Source organism: Telmatherina bonti, assembly GCF_933228915.1.
Source record: "Telmatherina bonti genome assembly, chromosome: 2".
NCBI lineage: Eukaryota > Metazoa > Chordata > Actinopteri > Atheriniformes > Telmatherinidae > Telmatherina > Telmatherina bonti.
The window spans coordinates 9,498,459-9,514,769 of NC_136620.1; the positions used below are offsets into that span (position 1 = coordinate 9,498,459).

Genomic DNA, 16,311 nt, shown 5'->3' on the forward strand with positions numbered 1-16,311 from the left:
GTTTTTGTTGTAAATCTATACCAACACACACACACACACACACACACACACACACACACACACACACACACACACACACACAAACAGTCTGCTCACTTTCCCCTTCAAGCCTCTGGGTCTCCGGCATCTGTTTCTTTTCTGCGAGGCTGAGTACGCCCCAGAGTGCAGCCGGGAAGCAGAACAATGCAGGGCGACATGTCATTTGGAACGTGGCTCAGCTCCGCTGTAATGATTTTCATTTTGCCCTTTTCACATCACTGGTTGCTTCATAAATGCACCTCAGTTTATAGCTTTACCAACAATAATCATGTAGGATGTATTTTTCACCTAGAAATGGATTTCTATTCAAAAATGTGTTGTATTTTTACTTTAAACTGTAGTTAGGATAGATTTTCTGAAGTACACACATTATTAAAATCTTTTGTTACTGTCTTTTTCCTCGATTAAGCCTAGTTCATACTACAGACAAACATCAGATTTGATGCATATTTGTGACCTTCAGTTCCAGCGCGTCAGGGTTTCAGAGACGTACTGTGACACATGAGAGGCTTGCATTGACTCCATCATCTCCACCACAGTTAGCCAGCCACGGCCAGTGAGAACACAACAGCCATGATCAGGTGTACAACAGGATGAGAAGCGGGGAATGGAAAGAAACTTACAGTGTGATGAGTAGCATTGGAAAGATACCATGAACTGTGAAGGAAGTATTTGCAGAATTTGGTGAAAACACCCACCAGCTAGAAGAGCGTTCCACGTTTTATGGTTCCAGCATGACAGACGTACGCGCCACAGATCAGCTGTGAAGCCCGCCATGACTTCTGACTCCAACAAACAAGCAGAATTAAGACTGAAAAGCTTTCAGTGTGAAGAGTTCATCTCTTTAGCTGCTTCAGCAGGTTGACTGCTGTCTTTTCTCTTATTTCAGTAGCATGGATGGAATTTTATATTTTAACTGCTTACGTTTCTTTAGTTTATTTTTCTTTATATATCAAAGGGAACAACATAGGCACTGTTTTAACTAACATACAGTCTTAGAGTATTTACAACATGTTGGTGGTTTAAAATAAATACTGCAAATCCATGATAATAATAAATCCATCATAAAAGCATATTAGATACGGATGGAACATGACAGCATTTATCAGCAGTTTTCAACAAATTACTTAAAGGCAGAGCTGCAGCTTGTGAGATTTCCACAAAACATCCGCTGCCCAACATTTCCACTAAAATGCAGACCCACACAACACTGGACCAGAGTTAAAGACAGGTGACAACCAGGTGAGCAGGTGTGTTACCGCTGCACAACATCCAGGTCTCTGTCTAAACAACATTAAATGAAGAAACCACATTAATTCAATGTTTTCAGATTTTCTTATGAATAAAAATATATCAGATAGTTAAACAGATTGATGATATAATTGATTTATAGTTCAGCTGAAAAGTGAATTTCTAACACTTTACCAGAACAAAGTCTGCGTCACACCGTCCAAAACAAAAGTCACCATCTGGCTTTCACTAAGCAAACAGAAAGGAGCCTCACAATGGATAATTACTGCATAGGTGATGATATTTCTACAGGAAATGTGATATTTAACCCTAACTGATGGAGCAACTCGCTTCTCCTAAACAACCTGTTAGAAAACAAACCCTATGTTTGTGGGAAACATGTTCATCTCTTCCAGAAGGGTCAAATTATGGCTATAAAGCAAAGAAAACAAATAAAAATGGATTGGATTGTCCAACGCATCTTTAGAAACTGGAAGGATGACGGGGAACCATCATCTTCCAGAAGTAAATGCTGAATCACTGATCTGCGATCATGTAAACGTTTGGTTAAGATAAGCCTTAAAAACACCGGTAGAACTCAGGGTTGTGTTTTATAAACATTTCCACACAAACAGTGTGAGGGATTCAGGCTCAAATTGTCTAAAAGTGAATTAATCAGCATAAAACATCCTTTTCTGACTTTCCCATCATCATTAAAACCAACATGGCAGCAGGGTTTGACAACATGGATGTAAAACATATTTCAATATGACACTACATTGTTTTTAATATAAAACCTCCTACTGGGAGGTTTCGCTGCAGATACCTCGGCTCTTTTTAACTACATTTTCCTGCTTTATGTTCACAGATATTCAGAAGAGCTGACAAAGATGGTGAGTAAAGTTTTCTTTCATATCGACTGGTCCCTGCAGACATAAAGACAAGGGATGATGCTGAATATTATGAAGAGTGTTCCGACATGCAGCATGTTATATAATGTGACAGGTTCCATCATCTTTTTATTTGATCTGAATTTCTGCAGTTTTAATTGCATTTATTATTCTCTGCATATAAAATAAAGTTTTATGTAAAGGAAGCTAAATTTGGAACAGATAACAGGATATACAAAAATACATTTAATGGTTAAATTACTTTTTTTTTTTTTTTTTTTTTACTAATTTACGATAAATATAATTCCACTTTGGTACGTACATCTTATTTGTACAAAGAAAGACTGAAGATTATCTTCAGTCTTTGCACTTTATTGTCTTTTCTGTAAAAGGTTGAATTTCTAAATAACTTTTTTTTCCCCTAAAGTTCTCCAAGCAGATGAAAAGTTGACTATGTGCATTTTTAATGTAAATAAGTTAGAATCACATCAACACACATGCTTTTAAGTGTTTCACAGCTCGGCTTTTGGGGTCGTCTTTGGCTATGAACAACAAATTGCATTTTTTTAATTGTAAGATCTCAAAAAAGAAATTAAAAAAAATTGATACCTTGTATCAATTTTTTGTAAAAAAGTTGTAGAAACAAGGTTAGTACAGCATCTGATACACAAAACGCACAACACAAACACACACGTGCAAACACAAAGGTTGTAGTTTTCTAGTCTGGAGTATTTACTGGTATTGCAGAGGTCCAGTGAAGTCCGACCTGGACCTGACTGAAAGCTTGGACTTTGAGGCCATATTGACACTGGCATTGATCCTTTTAGGAAACCTCGTCCCCAGCGAGCTGCAGCTGCAGGATGGTCAGAAGGTTTCAGTGCAGTGCAGTGTGGGAGCAAACCAGAGCAAAGTGCAAAATGTTTATAACTCCCATCAGATCAAATAAAGCCCCCCCACATCCTGGTGTGAATGTGCTCAGAGACATATGTGTAAGAACTAACGTAAAGTAATGCTTTACCTCAAGAAGAGCAGATTTCCTCCACTACAATGTCAGAGACTGAAAACTAGACATAAAAACTTTACTTCACATTTTTGTGGCTAAAGATGGTTCTTAATAAGTTATGGGTGGGCTCGTCTTTTCACACTGCTGCGTTTTGGCAGCCTTTTAGTCCAGTCTGTGTATTTGATGTTATTTTGAACAGATTTTAAGTCAGTTCGAGGAATAGAGTTATGTTCTGGTACAAAAAGCTTGGAACTGAACAGGTGTGCTGTCTAACTGCATAACCCAAACATGCCACAGTTATTAGCAGAACAGACAGAATATGATTTAATTGGACGGCACAGATTTGGTGTTGGAAGGAACATATTGAGCTTTTACTGGTTTGAAGCTGTTTCAGCATCCTCCTTTACCCCTTTGGCCTTGCTGGTGTCGAGCCAGATGATCCAGGTGTGAGAATGTTGCTTCTGAACCGCGTTGATCTGCTGTCTGAGCTGCTGCTGCACTTTGTTGGGAAGTTTCTGCAGCTTTGTCTGGGAGCAGCTTGCGTTTTCCCATCGGGCATCTCCCGTTCTCGCTTTGTCTTCTCTTCTGTGTCTCTCCCTCCTTGGTCAATCTTTGCCCATCCTTTCTCTCCTCCTCATCTCTCCTTTCACTGTGACAAAGAATTCCACTAATGAGGAAACAGCATAAAATGCTTCGCTTTCATAGCAGCCAGATGGCCGTTTGCTCTTGAAGTGTGTGTGTTTGTGTGTGTGTGTCGAAGGGATTTCTCTTCTGTCCAACCTGATCACTCCTTTGCTTTCTCTCCAGTATCGCTACAATCCCAACATTTATCTCTGTAAATAAGACATGTCTGCACTACCTGGGGGTTTAATTGGTCATTACTTCGTCATCTGTCTGAGCAGAAATACGCCGCAGTTTGATGAACAGAGACAGTTTTCGCCCAAGTTTCAGCTCCCAGTTAATGACATTCCTGTTTAGCGTGGGGTTAGAAGTGATTGTGCCTCTACAGCTGACTGTGGCATCAGCTGACAGCATTTTAATGCATGCACCACCTAATTACCAACTGCTCTGATACAGCCCGTCAGTTACGATAAATTTACATTTTTACTGATGGTATCCTGAGCACAGACCTCTAGCATAAGCACCTCCATCACAAACAAGCTGTTGGATTGTGTGAAACTTTTGATAAGAGTTTCTTGGGGTGTTTAAACTGCTCCAATCCAGCTGCAAAAAGTCTTTAAAGAGGCAGATGTGTGTGTGTTTGGATGAGTTGCTGCTGCACCAGAGAGAAAAATGTGACTCGTTGGGGAACAAGGATGGTTATTATGGAAAAATGTTGTTATTTGATGTACAGAATGCAGGCTGGAGAAAGACCCAGTGAGCGTGAGCTGAAGAAGAGCTATTTTTAAACTCCTACTCCTCTCTCCTGGGAGAAGGCTGGGGAAGTGTTTTAATGAGAGCGGGAGAAGAGAGATGCTAACGGGGAGAGAGGGGATTGTTAAAAGAAAAGAGGGTGGCAAAGTCTGAAAAGGAGGAGAGGTTAGTAACAGAACAGGAGCAAAAAAAGTAGAACAAGAGGAGCAGGGGAACAGGAGCGTCGTGTATCTGACATCTGGGCAGTAATGGAGATTCAGTCGGCCGAATTCTGTCGGTACTTTAATGGAGCATTTTTTGGGGGCTGCTGAACAGCAAATCAAGAAGGGTGTGGTTCTTCCATTTCTGTCAAATACAGAAAGCGTGCATCAAAGAGCAGCCTGTGTTTGTGTTTAACCTTTAGTGAGTTTTCAATGTACATTCATGTGCATGTGTGATCCCCACTGCTGACTCGCAGACGTTGCTATGCAGCTGGTGGAGTTTTCTCTTAAGTAGTTGCATCATTAGGAAGCACTTGGTTAAGTGTTGGAACCAGGACCTCAGAACCAACCAGGCTCCTGCAGTTTTACACTGGAAATGTTACATTGTAAACACTGGTAGAGTGAATTTATGCCATGTTTACATTTATACTCTTCAAAATCATCCCATTCAGTAATTAGGCTATTAAAGTGGAACTATTATTTGCATTTCAGGCTAATTTATTTTTATTTCTGAGACCAGAAGGGCTGGGATTGATGGAGTTATTGTCACAAATGGCTTTATTTACTTCAGACCGACCCTCTCCGTAGGCTGTCAGATCAGCCTGTGGGCAAAACGAGTGGATTGAGACTCTTCCGCATTAAGCCCCGCCTCCCGCCACTGCACTACATCGGGAGCGCACACCGCACCTGCTTTCACCGTCATTGTAACATCTCATAAACAGAAGGATTAGGCTCGTATGAAATCAATAACAAAAACAAAATACAATGTCAACACATAGCATCCAGCCCTACATGTTGGAACCTGAATCAGAGCCTGAAAACGAAGTGGAAAACAGCAACCCACAGCAACGAATGCAGCAGGATGTCTCTCTTTGGTAAACTCACCAGCCATCGTTGGAAATAACTTTATCCCACGTTTTCCACCCGCCTGATGTATTTGTACATGTCCTTGTTAACCAGTAGAAGGTAACCAATCACCGAACCTTATCCCCCGGGACGTCACAAGGATTTCCAAGTAGAAAAAAACTCTCTAAAATGACGCGTTTTTCGTCGTCATGGAAACCGAACGGAGAGAGTGCTGGAACTCAAACTCAAACTCAAACATGCGTTTAGGTGATAAAAAACGGTGCCGTTCACATGTCTGATGAGGATTCAACACTGTAACACTGTAGAAAGCTCAGAAAACTCCAAATACCATCATAGCACCCCTTTAAGCCTATATTGTACCATGAATGCTTGTGCCCAAACCATCTGTTGTTTTCAGGGATATATAAGAGAGAAATTAGTTGTGTAAGATTACTTGACTGTTGAATTTCTTTAATAAATTTAATGTCGCAGACATGGATTAGTGATACGTAAAGCAATTTTTTTTTTGATGGATTGTTGACTGGTTGATTTAAAAGTTAATTATATCATGTGTTAAACCTCAAAGCACCAGTAAACATCATGAAGATGCAGGTTGATTCGCTTTGCTTCTGTTAGCATAAGAAATTAAGTTTGTCTGTTTTGTTGTAGCAATCGATCCCAATAGGTTTGCATGTTAGGGTTACATAGTAATTAATCTAGCTACGCCCAGCGTGAAAGAGTTTGGGTCCTCAAACAATGCAGACAGATTTTAATGCATTTAGAGATGATGCTGAATCAATAAAGCTGAGCTTGAGCTGGAAAGGAAAACAAACAAATTAATCAGAAAGCGAAGCAACAAAAACATAAAGAATCAGGAAGACGTGAATAAAAACAAACAATGGAAGATTTGAACTGTAGTTTCTCTACATCACACAGCAGATCTTTGTTCACTATGACTTGTTTCCACAGCAGCACAACATGTAGTTATGATGCTCCAAAGCAGAGTGGCTGCAGAGTCATTCAAACCCCTTTTTGTTCAATAATGAAGGTATGAAAACAGAGTTTATGTTGCTGTGAGTCTGTTGGAAGGTACCAACACTGAAATTCTCAAGCGTTCATGGAGGTGCTGGGAGGCTGAAGCAGTGGATTTCATTATTAGTCATTTTCTTTCTTTGCTGTTATCTATGAGATTTGTGTACTTCCTGTAGTATCAGAAATGCACCAGTCCATCCCAATGATAACACACAGATAGGAACAAGTTGTCACACTTACAATGCTGGTGGGGGCCGGAATGCCCAAAAGCCCCTAAAATGTAAACCCATCGCAGAAAGACTCGGACTTCCAGCAGTTCCACAACTAAATTTAGTCCATATTAGTTCTGAGTTAAAAGACGGGACATAGAAAGCAGATCAGTGCATGTTCCTACACTGTTACACAAAGATCCGGAGCAGTGTTTCTCCATCCTGGTCCTCAGGGACCCCTGCACGTTTTTAGAGGTTTCCATACTCACCTGATCATTAGCAGGCTTGTAAAGTCCTTGACGAGCAGGTCTATTAGCCTGAATCAGGTGTGGTGGAGCTACAAACAACTACATGATGAGGGGCAGGGGCCCCCATGGAGCCGGATGGAGAAACCCTGACATGGAGGCAGCTTGTTCAGGTAGAAGAGCAACCGCCTGAATGGAAGGAAAAAAGCACCAGACTAACTTCATATTATTTAAATTTCTGCTTGTTTCATGTGGTTGTTTTAGAGTGATAGTCCATTTTACATTCCTTCTTTTTATTCTGTGGCCCCGATTCAGTTCTTTTCCTCTAAATTTCATGCAGGTTTTGTTTGCTCTGTAATAAATACAGGCAGGTGGATGACAACACAGATACCTTAGTATGGACACACATCACTCTTGGCTTGCTTCATAAGATGAAATAAACCTGACATTTTCCGTCCTGAGTATCAGCTGCAGACTGAATGAAGGCGTTGCTGTGATGAAACAGTGAAGTTTGGGTGTGTGACTGGTGTAGATGAAGGGAAAGTCCTCTAATGGCACAAGGAGGTGGTTTATTAACATTCTGCGTTTCTTTCATGTGGCTCGCCGACCATCTGTTTATTTCCATCACTTTGTTTGACGTACAGGCAGAAAGCAGACGGAGTTTAGGGAGGCTTGTTGTCCTCGCTGTCAACACGCAGAATTACAAGCCAACAGCTTTAAGCAGACATGAGGAGCATCTGCGTCCACTGCACGGCCAAACTGTTACGATAATGAAGCTGCCCTTCCTGATTTTCCTTTGGATGGTTGTGGGGGGGGGCGTGGGGAGGTGGGGGGGGTGTAGATTTATCGGCTCCTTTAAACGTCAGATAAATTTTACTAGCATTTGTTTTTCTTTTAAATGATGACTTTGTTTTAAAAATACCAGACCTGAATTTGTTCCTCTCTCTAACATCAAAGAAGTGAATTTATGACAGAGCATTGCTCCGTCTTTTGAATATGAAATAGCCTCGTTAATTAGCCTCTTCATGCAGCTCTTGGTGAAACTAAGCAACATTTTGTGCTTGAATCCCTGTTTTTAAACATTGTGTGCACACGGCCGCGGCCACACGGTGAAGTCTAATCTTCCCTGGGTTTAGTCCTAGTTTGAAAGCTTGGCTCCTATTTTCTGCAGCAGTTAGTCATCAACACTTACTCAGCTTTCTCTTTCTTCACGCTTTAGGTTCTCTGTTGTGTGCCGAGTTGCTCTGTGGTTGTCCCAAAAAATGTATTTAGTGCTCTCTTCTGTTCTGCATTTCATACTCTGTGAGTTTAGCCATGTAACAGCTGGAAATGGTGAAAATTGGGGGAGATTTCTACAAAGTGGAAATAATTTCTACAATCTGCTTAAAGGGGTGGTCTCAGTGTTACTGTAGGGGAACCAATTTTAACCAGTACTAAACTATACTTAGCTTTAGCTTTATTTTCAACTATTTTTTTTTCTTTAAAGTTTGAACTATTTCGACAAAATATTTTCTTTACCTATTCGTAATTTTGTTGATAAAAATCTACAAAAGGAAATATAATAATTCTAAAATCAGATGGTAGCTTTATTTTACCAAATGAATCATTAGGTCTCCATTATTTCAGAGGGTAAAGCAAGCGGAAACCTCCGGCGGTAAAAAGTGAAGCCTATGTGGAAGTGCATAAAACTGCAGTTCCCCCTTCATCCACTAGGGGCTCCAAAACAGAGCAAATCCCCACAGACTCCCATGTTGAAAAGAACAACTCCACAGCAGAAATAAACATGTTTACAGCCTGGTTCAAAAATCCATTTTAGGTTTAATAGGTCAGGTTTACCTTCATGACAACTGTGGGGGGAGTGAATTTTTTTCTACCTCGCCAGTTTAAAAGTAATTTAATCTCAAAATTTGGCACATTTAGGGGCGTGTCCTTTTGATTGACAGGTACCTGATCTCCCGCTTCAAGTAAGAAGAACGCAGAACAACCGCGGTTTTTAGCCGGTTAACAATGTGACTTAGCTTTAGCCTGCTTACCTCCGTTAGCTGGGTAGCTCCCGCTATCTCTGGGTTAGCTCAGAAATCTCAGAGTTTGCTCAATGTCAATCATCCACCATGACGCTCACAGCCCCCCTCTCAGCTCCACTTCTTTGCCCATATTTGTATTTTCCGGGTGTGACGACGCGTATGCCTCTGCCAAGATGGCGAGTGTAGGAACCGCCCACCGAGCTTCAATTCAGCTCTTCAGAAACCTACGGATGACGTCCAGGAGGCTACATCCATCTCTTTATATACAGTCTATGGGGTGAAGCTATCTGCGTGTGTTTTTCTCCACTTGAAACTCTCTTGTAGGTCACATTTGTTCCAAAATTGAAACGCTATAAAGGAGCACAAGATGAAAGAAACTGACAGGAAAACATAGGCAGACTGAAGAAAAATTAATAAGCAGTAACGATCGGACTGAAGTAATGGCAGGAAGGATATTTCTGAAATGATACATAAAAGATGTTGTGAAGGTTATAACAGAATCTGAGCAGGTGTTGAAGGAGAAAAATCCTACATGTAACCGATGAGGAGGATGTTTTTAAAGAGAGATATTCACCAGAAGAAGATGGAAGAAGACATTTAGTAGTTGGAGGTGACAAAGTGACAAGAGGAATGAGGGAGAGGCGATGCAGACAGTATGATGAGTCTGTATGGAGTGTTTAGTTCATGATTTATTCAACAGAAGCCAACATATCGACTGCTAAATGGATCTTTAAAGGAGTTGGATGGTTTACATCTGTTAACATAGCGGAACTTATGAAGCTTAATGGAAGGTTTTGACATTTGGATGAAAATCATATCTGAGATAAAACTCTGAAGTCCAGAATGGGACTCATGGACTGCTGTTGAAATAGTTTAATCAGATATTCTGAAACCATTAATTACTTTAAAATGATGATAATTTTATCTAACTTTCTAGAAGAATACTAAATGGGTCCTGAAATGTCAGATAAATCATTTAGAGTGAAATTTCATTTTTTAAAAGTTGCGGACAGACAGTCAGACGGTCATTAACAAGTTAGTGAAGCTGTGAGTTGGCTTTGCAGACAGACGGACTTTATATCAGCCACTTACTTCCCCAGTTTGTCAGGTCATCTGCTTCTCGTAGTCCTCATATTTCTTTAATGACCCAGAAAAATACTGACTGAAAACTAGCAGGAAACAACTGTAAACATGCAGGCAGAATCCCTAAATGTGTACAAAGTTCTGTGCATAAGCCAGACTTGGTGCGTAAGCCAGGCTTTGGTGTGAAAACCAGGCTTTGGTGTGTAAGCCAGCCTTTGGTATGTAAACCAGGCTTGGTGTGTAAACCAGGCTTGGTGTGTAAACCAGGCTTTGGTGTGTAAACCAGGATTGGTGTGGAAAACAGGCTTTGGTGTGTAAACCAGGATTGGTGTGGAAAACAGGCTTTGGTGTGTGAGTGAGGTGGTGAGTAAGCCAGGCTTTGGTGTGTAAACCAGGCTTTGGTGTGTAATCCAGCCTTTGGTGTGTAATCCAGACTTTGGTGTGTAAACCAGGCTTTGGTGTGTAAACCAGGCTTTGGTGTGTAAACCAGGCTTTGGTGTGTAAGGCAGGCGTGGTGTGTAAACCAGGCTTTGGTGTGTAATCCAGGTTTTGGTGTGTAAACCAGACTTTGGTGTGTAATCCATGCTTTGGTGTGTAATCCAGGCTTTGGTGTGTAAACCAGGCTTGGTGTGTAAGACAGGCTTTGGTGTGTAAACCAGGCTTGGTGTGTAATCCAGGTTTTGGTGTGTAAACCAGACTTTGGTGTGTAATCCATGCTTTGGTGTGTAATCCAGGTTTTGGTGTGTAAAACAGGCTTTGGTGTGTAAACCAGGCTTGGTGTGTAATCCAGGTTTTGGTGTGTAAACCAGACTTTGGTGTGTAATCCATGCTTTGGTGTGTAATCCAGGCTTTGGTGTGTAAAAAGGGCTTTGGTGTGTAAACCAGGCTTTGGTGTGTAATCCAGGCTTTGGTGTGTAAAACAGGCTTTGGTGTGTAAACCAGGCTTGGTGTGTAATCCAGGTTTTGGTGTGTAAACCAGACTTTGGTGTGTAATCCATGCTTTGGTGTGTAATCCAGGTTTTGGTGTCTAAATCAGGCTTTGGTGTGTAAACCAGGCTTTGGTGTGTAATCCAGGTTTTGGTGTGTAATCCAGACTTTGGTGTGTAATCCAGACTTTGGTGTGTAAACCAGGCTTTGGTGTGTAAGGCAGGCGTGGTGTGTAAACCAGGATTGGTGTGTAATCCAGGCTTTGGTGTGTAAACCAGTCTTCGTGTGTAAAAGAGGCTTTGGTGTGTAAACCAGACTTTGGTGTGTAATCCAGGTTTTGGTGTGTAAAATAGGCTTTGGTGTGTAATCCAGGCTTTGGTGTGTAAACCAGGCTTTGGTGTGTAAACCAGACTTTTGTGTGTAATCCAGGTTTTGGTGTGTAAACCAGGCTTTGGTGTGCAATCCAGACTTTGGTGTGTAAACCAGGCTTTGGTGTGCAATCCAGGCTTTGGTGTGTAAACCAGGCTTGGTGTGTAATCCAGACTTTAGTGTGTAAAACAGGCTTTGGTGTGTAAACCAGGCTTGGTGTGTAAGACATGCTTTGGTGTGTAAACCAGGCTTGGTGTGTAATCCAGGTTTTGGTGTGTAATCCAGGTTTTGGTGTGTAAAACAGGCTTTGGTGTGTAAACCAGGCTTGGTGTGTAATCCAGGTTTTGGTGTGTAAACCAGGCTTGGTGTGTAATCCAGGTTTTGGTGTGTAAACCAGACTTTGGTGTGTAATCCATGCTTTGGTGTGTAATCCAGTCTTTGGTGTGTAAAAAGGGCTTTGGTGTGTAAACCAGGCTTTGGTGTGTAATCCAGGCTTTGGTGTGTAAAACAGGCTTTGGTGTGTAAACCAGGCTTGGTGTGTAATCCAGGTTTTCGTGTGTAAACCAGACTTTGGTGTGTAATCCATGCTTTGGTGTGTAATCCAGGTTTTGGTGTCTAAATCAGGCTTTGGTGTGTAAACCAGGCTTTGGTGTGTAATCCAGGTTTTGGTGTGTAAAACAGGCTTTGGTGTGTAAACCAGGCTTGGTGTGTAATCCAGGTTTTGGTGTGTAAACCAGACTTTGGTGTGTAATCCATGCTTTGGTGTGTAATCCAGGCTTTGGTGTGTAAAACAGGCTTTGGTGTGTAAACCAGGCTTGGTGTGTAATCCAGGTTTTGGTGTGTAAACCAGACTTTGGTGTGTAATCCATGCTTTGGTGTGTAATCCAGGCTTTGGTGTGTAAAAAGGGCTTTGGTGTGTAAACCAGGCTTTGGTGTGTAATCCAGGCTTTGGTGTGTAAAACAGGCTTTGGTGTGTAAACCAGGCTTGGTGTGTAATCCAGGTTTTGGTGTGTAAACCAGACTTTGGTGTGTAATCCATGCTTTGGTGTGTAATCCAGGTTTTGGTGTCTAAATCAGGCTTTGGTGTGTAAACCAGGCTTTGGTGTGTAATCCAGGTTTTGGTGTGTAAAACAGGCTTTGGTGTGTAATCCAGGCTTTGGTGTGTAATCCAGGCTTTGGTGTGTAAACCAGGCTTTGGTGTGTAATCCAGGCTTTGGTGTGTAAACCAGTCTTTGTGTGTAAAACAGGCTTTGGTGTGTAATCCAGGCTTTGGTGTGTAAACCAGGCTTGGTGTGTAATCCAGACTTTGGTGTGTAAAACAGGCTTTGGTGTGTAAAACAGGCTTTGGTGTGTAAACCAGGTTTTGGTGTGTAATCCAGGTTTTGGTGTGTAAACCAGGATTTGGTGTGCAAACCAGGCTTTGGTGTGTAAACCAGGCTTTGGTGTGTAATCCAGGCTTTGGTGTGTAAACCAGACTTTGGTGCGTAAACCAGGCTTTGGTGTGTAATCCAGGCTTTGGTGTGTAATCCAGGCTTTGGTGTGTAATCCAAGTTTTGGTGTGTAAAACAGGCTTTGGTGTGTAATCCAGGCTTTGGTGTGTAAACCAGGCTTTGGTGTGTAATCCAAGTTTTGGTGTGTAAACCAGGCTTTGGTGTGTAATCCAGGCTTTGGTGTGTAAACCAGACTTTGGTGTGTAAACCAGGCTTTGGTGTGTAAACCAGGTTTTGGTGTGTAAACGAGTCTTCTTGTGTAAAAGAGGCTTTGGTGTGTAAACCAGGCTTTGGTGTGTAATCCAGGTTTTGGTGTGTAAAACAGGCTTTGGTGTGTAATCCAGGCTTCGGTGTGTAAACCAGGCTTTGGTGTGTAAACCAGGCTTTGGTGTGTAATCCAGGCTTTGGTGTGCAATCCAGACTTTGGTGTGTAAACCAGGCTTTGGTGTGCAATCCAGGCTTTGGTGTGTAAACCAGGCTTGGTGTGCAATCCAGACTTTGGTGTGTAATCCAGGCTTTGGTGTGTAATCCAGGCTTTGGTGTGTAAAAAGGGCTTTGGTGTGTAAACCAGGCTTTGGTGTGTAATCCAGACTTTAGTGTGTAAAACAGGCTTTGGTGTGTAAGCCAGGCTTGGTGTGTAAGACATGCTTTGGTGTGTAAACCAGGCTTGGTGTGTAATCCAGGTTTTGGTGTGTAATCCAGGTTTTGGAGTGTAAAACAGGCTTTGGTGTGTAAACCAGGCTTGGTGTGTAATCCAGGTTTTGGTGTGTAAACCAGACTTTGGTGTGTAATCCATGCTTTGGTGTGTAATCCAGGCTTTGGTGTGTAAACCAGGCTTGGTGTGTAAGACAGGCTTTGGTGTATAAACCAGGCTTGGTGTGTAATCCAGGTTTTGGTGTGTAAACCAGACTTTGGTGTGTAATCCATGCTTTGGTGTGTAATCCAGGTTTTGGTGTGTAAAACAGGCTTTGGTGTGTAATCCAGGCTTGGTGTGTAATCCAGGTTTTGGTGTGTAAACCAGACTTTGGTGTGTAATCCATGCTTTGGTGTGTAATCCAGGCTTTGGTGTGTAAAAAGGGCTTTGGTGTGTAAACCAGGCTTTGGTGTGTAATCCAGGCTTTGGTGTGTAAAACAGGCTTTGGTGTGTAAACCAGGCTTGGTGTGTAATCCAGGTTTTGGTGTGTAAACCAGACTTTGGTGTGTAATCCATGCTTTGGTGTGTAATCCAGGTTTTGGTGTCTAAATCAGGCTTTGGTGTGTAAACCAGGCTTTGGTGTGTAATCCAGGTTTTGGTGTGTAAAACAGGCTTTGGTGTGTAATCCAGCCTTTGGTGTGTAATCCAGACTTTGGTGTGTAATCCAGACTTTGGTGTGTAAACCAGGATTTGGTGTGTAAGGCAGGCGTGGTGTGTAAACCAGGATTGGTGTGTAAAACTGGCTTTGGTGTGTAAACCAGGCTTTGGTGTGTAAAACATGCTTTGGTGTGTAAAACAGGCTTTGGTGTGTAAACCAGGCTTTGGTGTGTAATCCAGGCTTTGGTGTGTAATCCAGGCTTTGGTGTGTAAACCAGTCTTCGTGTGTAAAAGAGGCTTTGGTGTGTAAACCAGACTTTGGTGTGTAATCCAGGTTTTGGTGTGTAAAACAGGCTTTGGTGTGTAATCCAGGCTTTGGTGTGTAAACCAGGCTTTGGTGTGTAAACCAGACTTTTGTGTGTAATCCAGGTTTTGGTGTGTAAACCAGGCTTTGGTGTGCAATCCAGACTTTGGTGTGTAAACCAGGCTTTGGTGTGCAATCCAGGCTTTGGTGTGTAAACCAGGCTTGGCGTGTAATCCATGCTTTGGTGTGTAATCCAGGCTTTGGTGTGTAAAACAGGCTTTGGTGTGTAAACCAGGCTTGGTGTGTAATCCAGGTTTTGGTGTGTAAACCAGACTTTGGTGTGTAATCCATGCTTTGGTGTGTAATCCAGGCTTTGGTGTGTAAAAAGGGCTTTGGTGTGTAAACCAGGCTTTGGTGTGTAATCCAGGCTTTGGTGTGTAAAACAGGCTTTGGTGTGTAAACCAGGCTTGGTGTGTAATCCAGGTTTTGGTGTGTAAACCAGACTTTGGTGTGTAATCCATGCTTTGGTGTGTAATCCAGGTTTTGGTGTCTAAATCAGGCTTTGGTGTGTAAACCAGGCTTTGGTGTGTAATCCAGGTTTTGGTGTGTAAAACAGGCTTTGGTGTGTAATCCAGGCTTTGGTGTGTAATCCAGGCTTTGGTGTGTAAACCAGGCTTTGGTGTGTAATCCAGGCTTTGGTGTGTAAACCAGTCTTTGTGTGTAAAACAGGCTTTGGTGTGTAATCCAGGCTTTGGTGTGTAAACCAGGCTTTGGTGTGTAATCCAGACTTTGGTGTGTAAAACAGGCTTTGGTGTGTAAACCAGGTTTTGGTGTGTAATCCAGGTTTTGGTGTGTAAACCAGGATTTGGTGTGCAAACCAGGCTTTGGTGTGTAAACCAGGCTTTGGTGTGTAATCCAGGCTTTGGTGTGTAAACCAGACTTTGGTGCGTAAACCAGGCTTTGGTGTGTAATCCAGGCTTTGGTGTGTAATCCAGGCTTTGGTGTGTAATCCAAGTTTTGGTGTGTAAAACAGGCTTTGGTGTGTAATCCAGGCTTTGGTGTGTAAACCAGGCTTTGGTGTGTAATCCAAGTTTTGGTGTGTAAACCAGGTTTTGGTGTGTAAACGAGTCTTCTTGTGTAAAAGAGGCTTTGGTGTGTAAACCAGACTTTGGTGTGTAAACCAGGCTTTGGTGTGCAATCCAGGCTTTGGTGTGTAAACCAGGCTTGGTGTGTAATCCAGACTTTGGTGTGTAAAACAGGCTTTGGTGTGTAAACCAGGTTTTGGTGTGTAATCCAGGTTTTGGTGTGTAAACCAGGATTTGGTGTGCAAACCAGGCTTTGGTGTGTAAACCAGGCTTTGGTGTGTAATCCAGGCTTTGGTGTGTAAACCAGACTTTGGTGCGTAAACCAGGCTTTGGTGTGTAATCCAGGCTTTGGTGTGTAATCCAGGCTTTGGTGTGTAATCCAAGTTTTGGTGTGTAAAACAGGCTTTGGTGTGTAATCCAGGCTTTGGTGTGTAAACCAGGCTTTGGTGTGTAATCCAAGTTTTGGTGTGTAAACCAGGCTTTGGTGTGTAATCCAGGCTTTGGTGTGTAAACCAGACTTTGGTGTGTAAACCAGGCTTTGGTGTGTAAACCAGGTTTTGGTGTGTAAACGAGTCTTCTTGTGTAAAAGAGGCTTTGGTGTGTAAACCAGGCTTTGGTGTGTAATCCAGGTTTTGGTGTGTAAAACAGGCTTTGGTGTGTAATCCAGGCT

General features: G+C 42.1%; 1 protein-coding gene across 1 annotated transcript in view; it reads left to right on the plus strand.

The window, feature by feature from the left end:
• necab2 (N-terminal EF-hand calcium binding protein 2) overlaps nucleotides 1-16,311 on the plus strand; it is a gene marked incomplete at its 5' end in the record, with an annotated part of 220,142 nt that overhangs the window by 1,786 nt on the left and 202,045 nt on the right. The window contains one exon of the mRNA XM_079258623.1: nucleotides 2,138-2,162. Coding sequence (XP_079114749.1) covers nucleotides 2,138-2,162 — 25 coding nt within the window. The remainder of the gene's footprint in view (nucleotides 1-2,137; nucleotides 2,163-16,311) is intronic.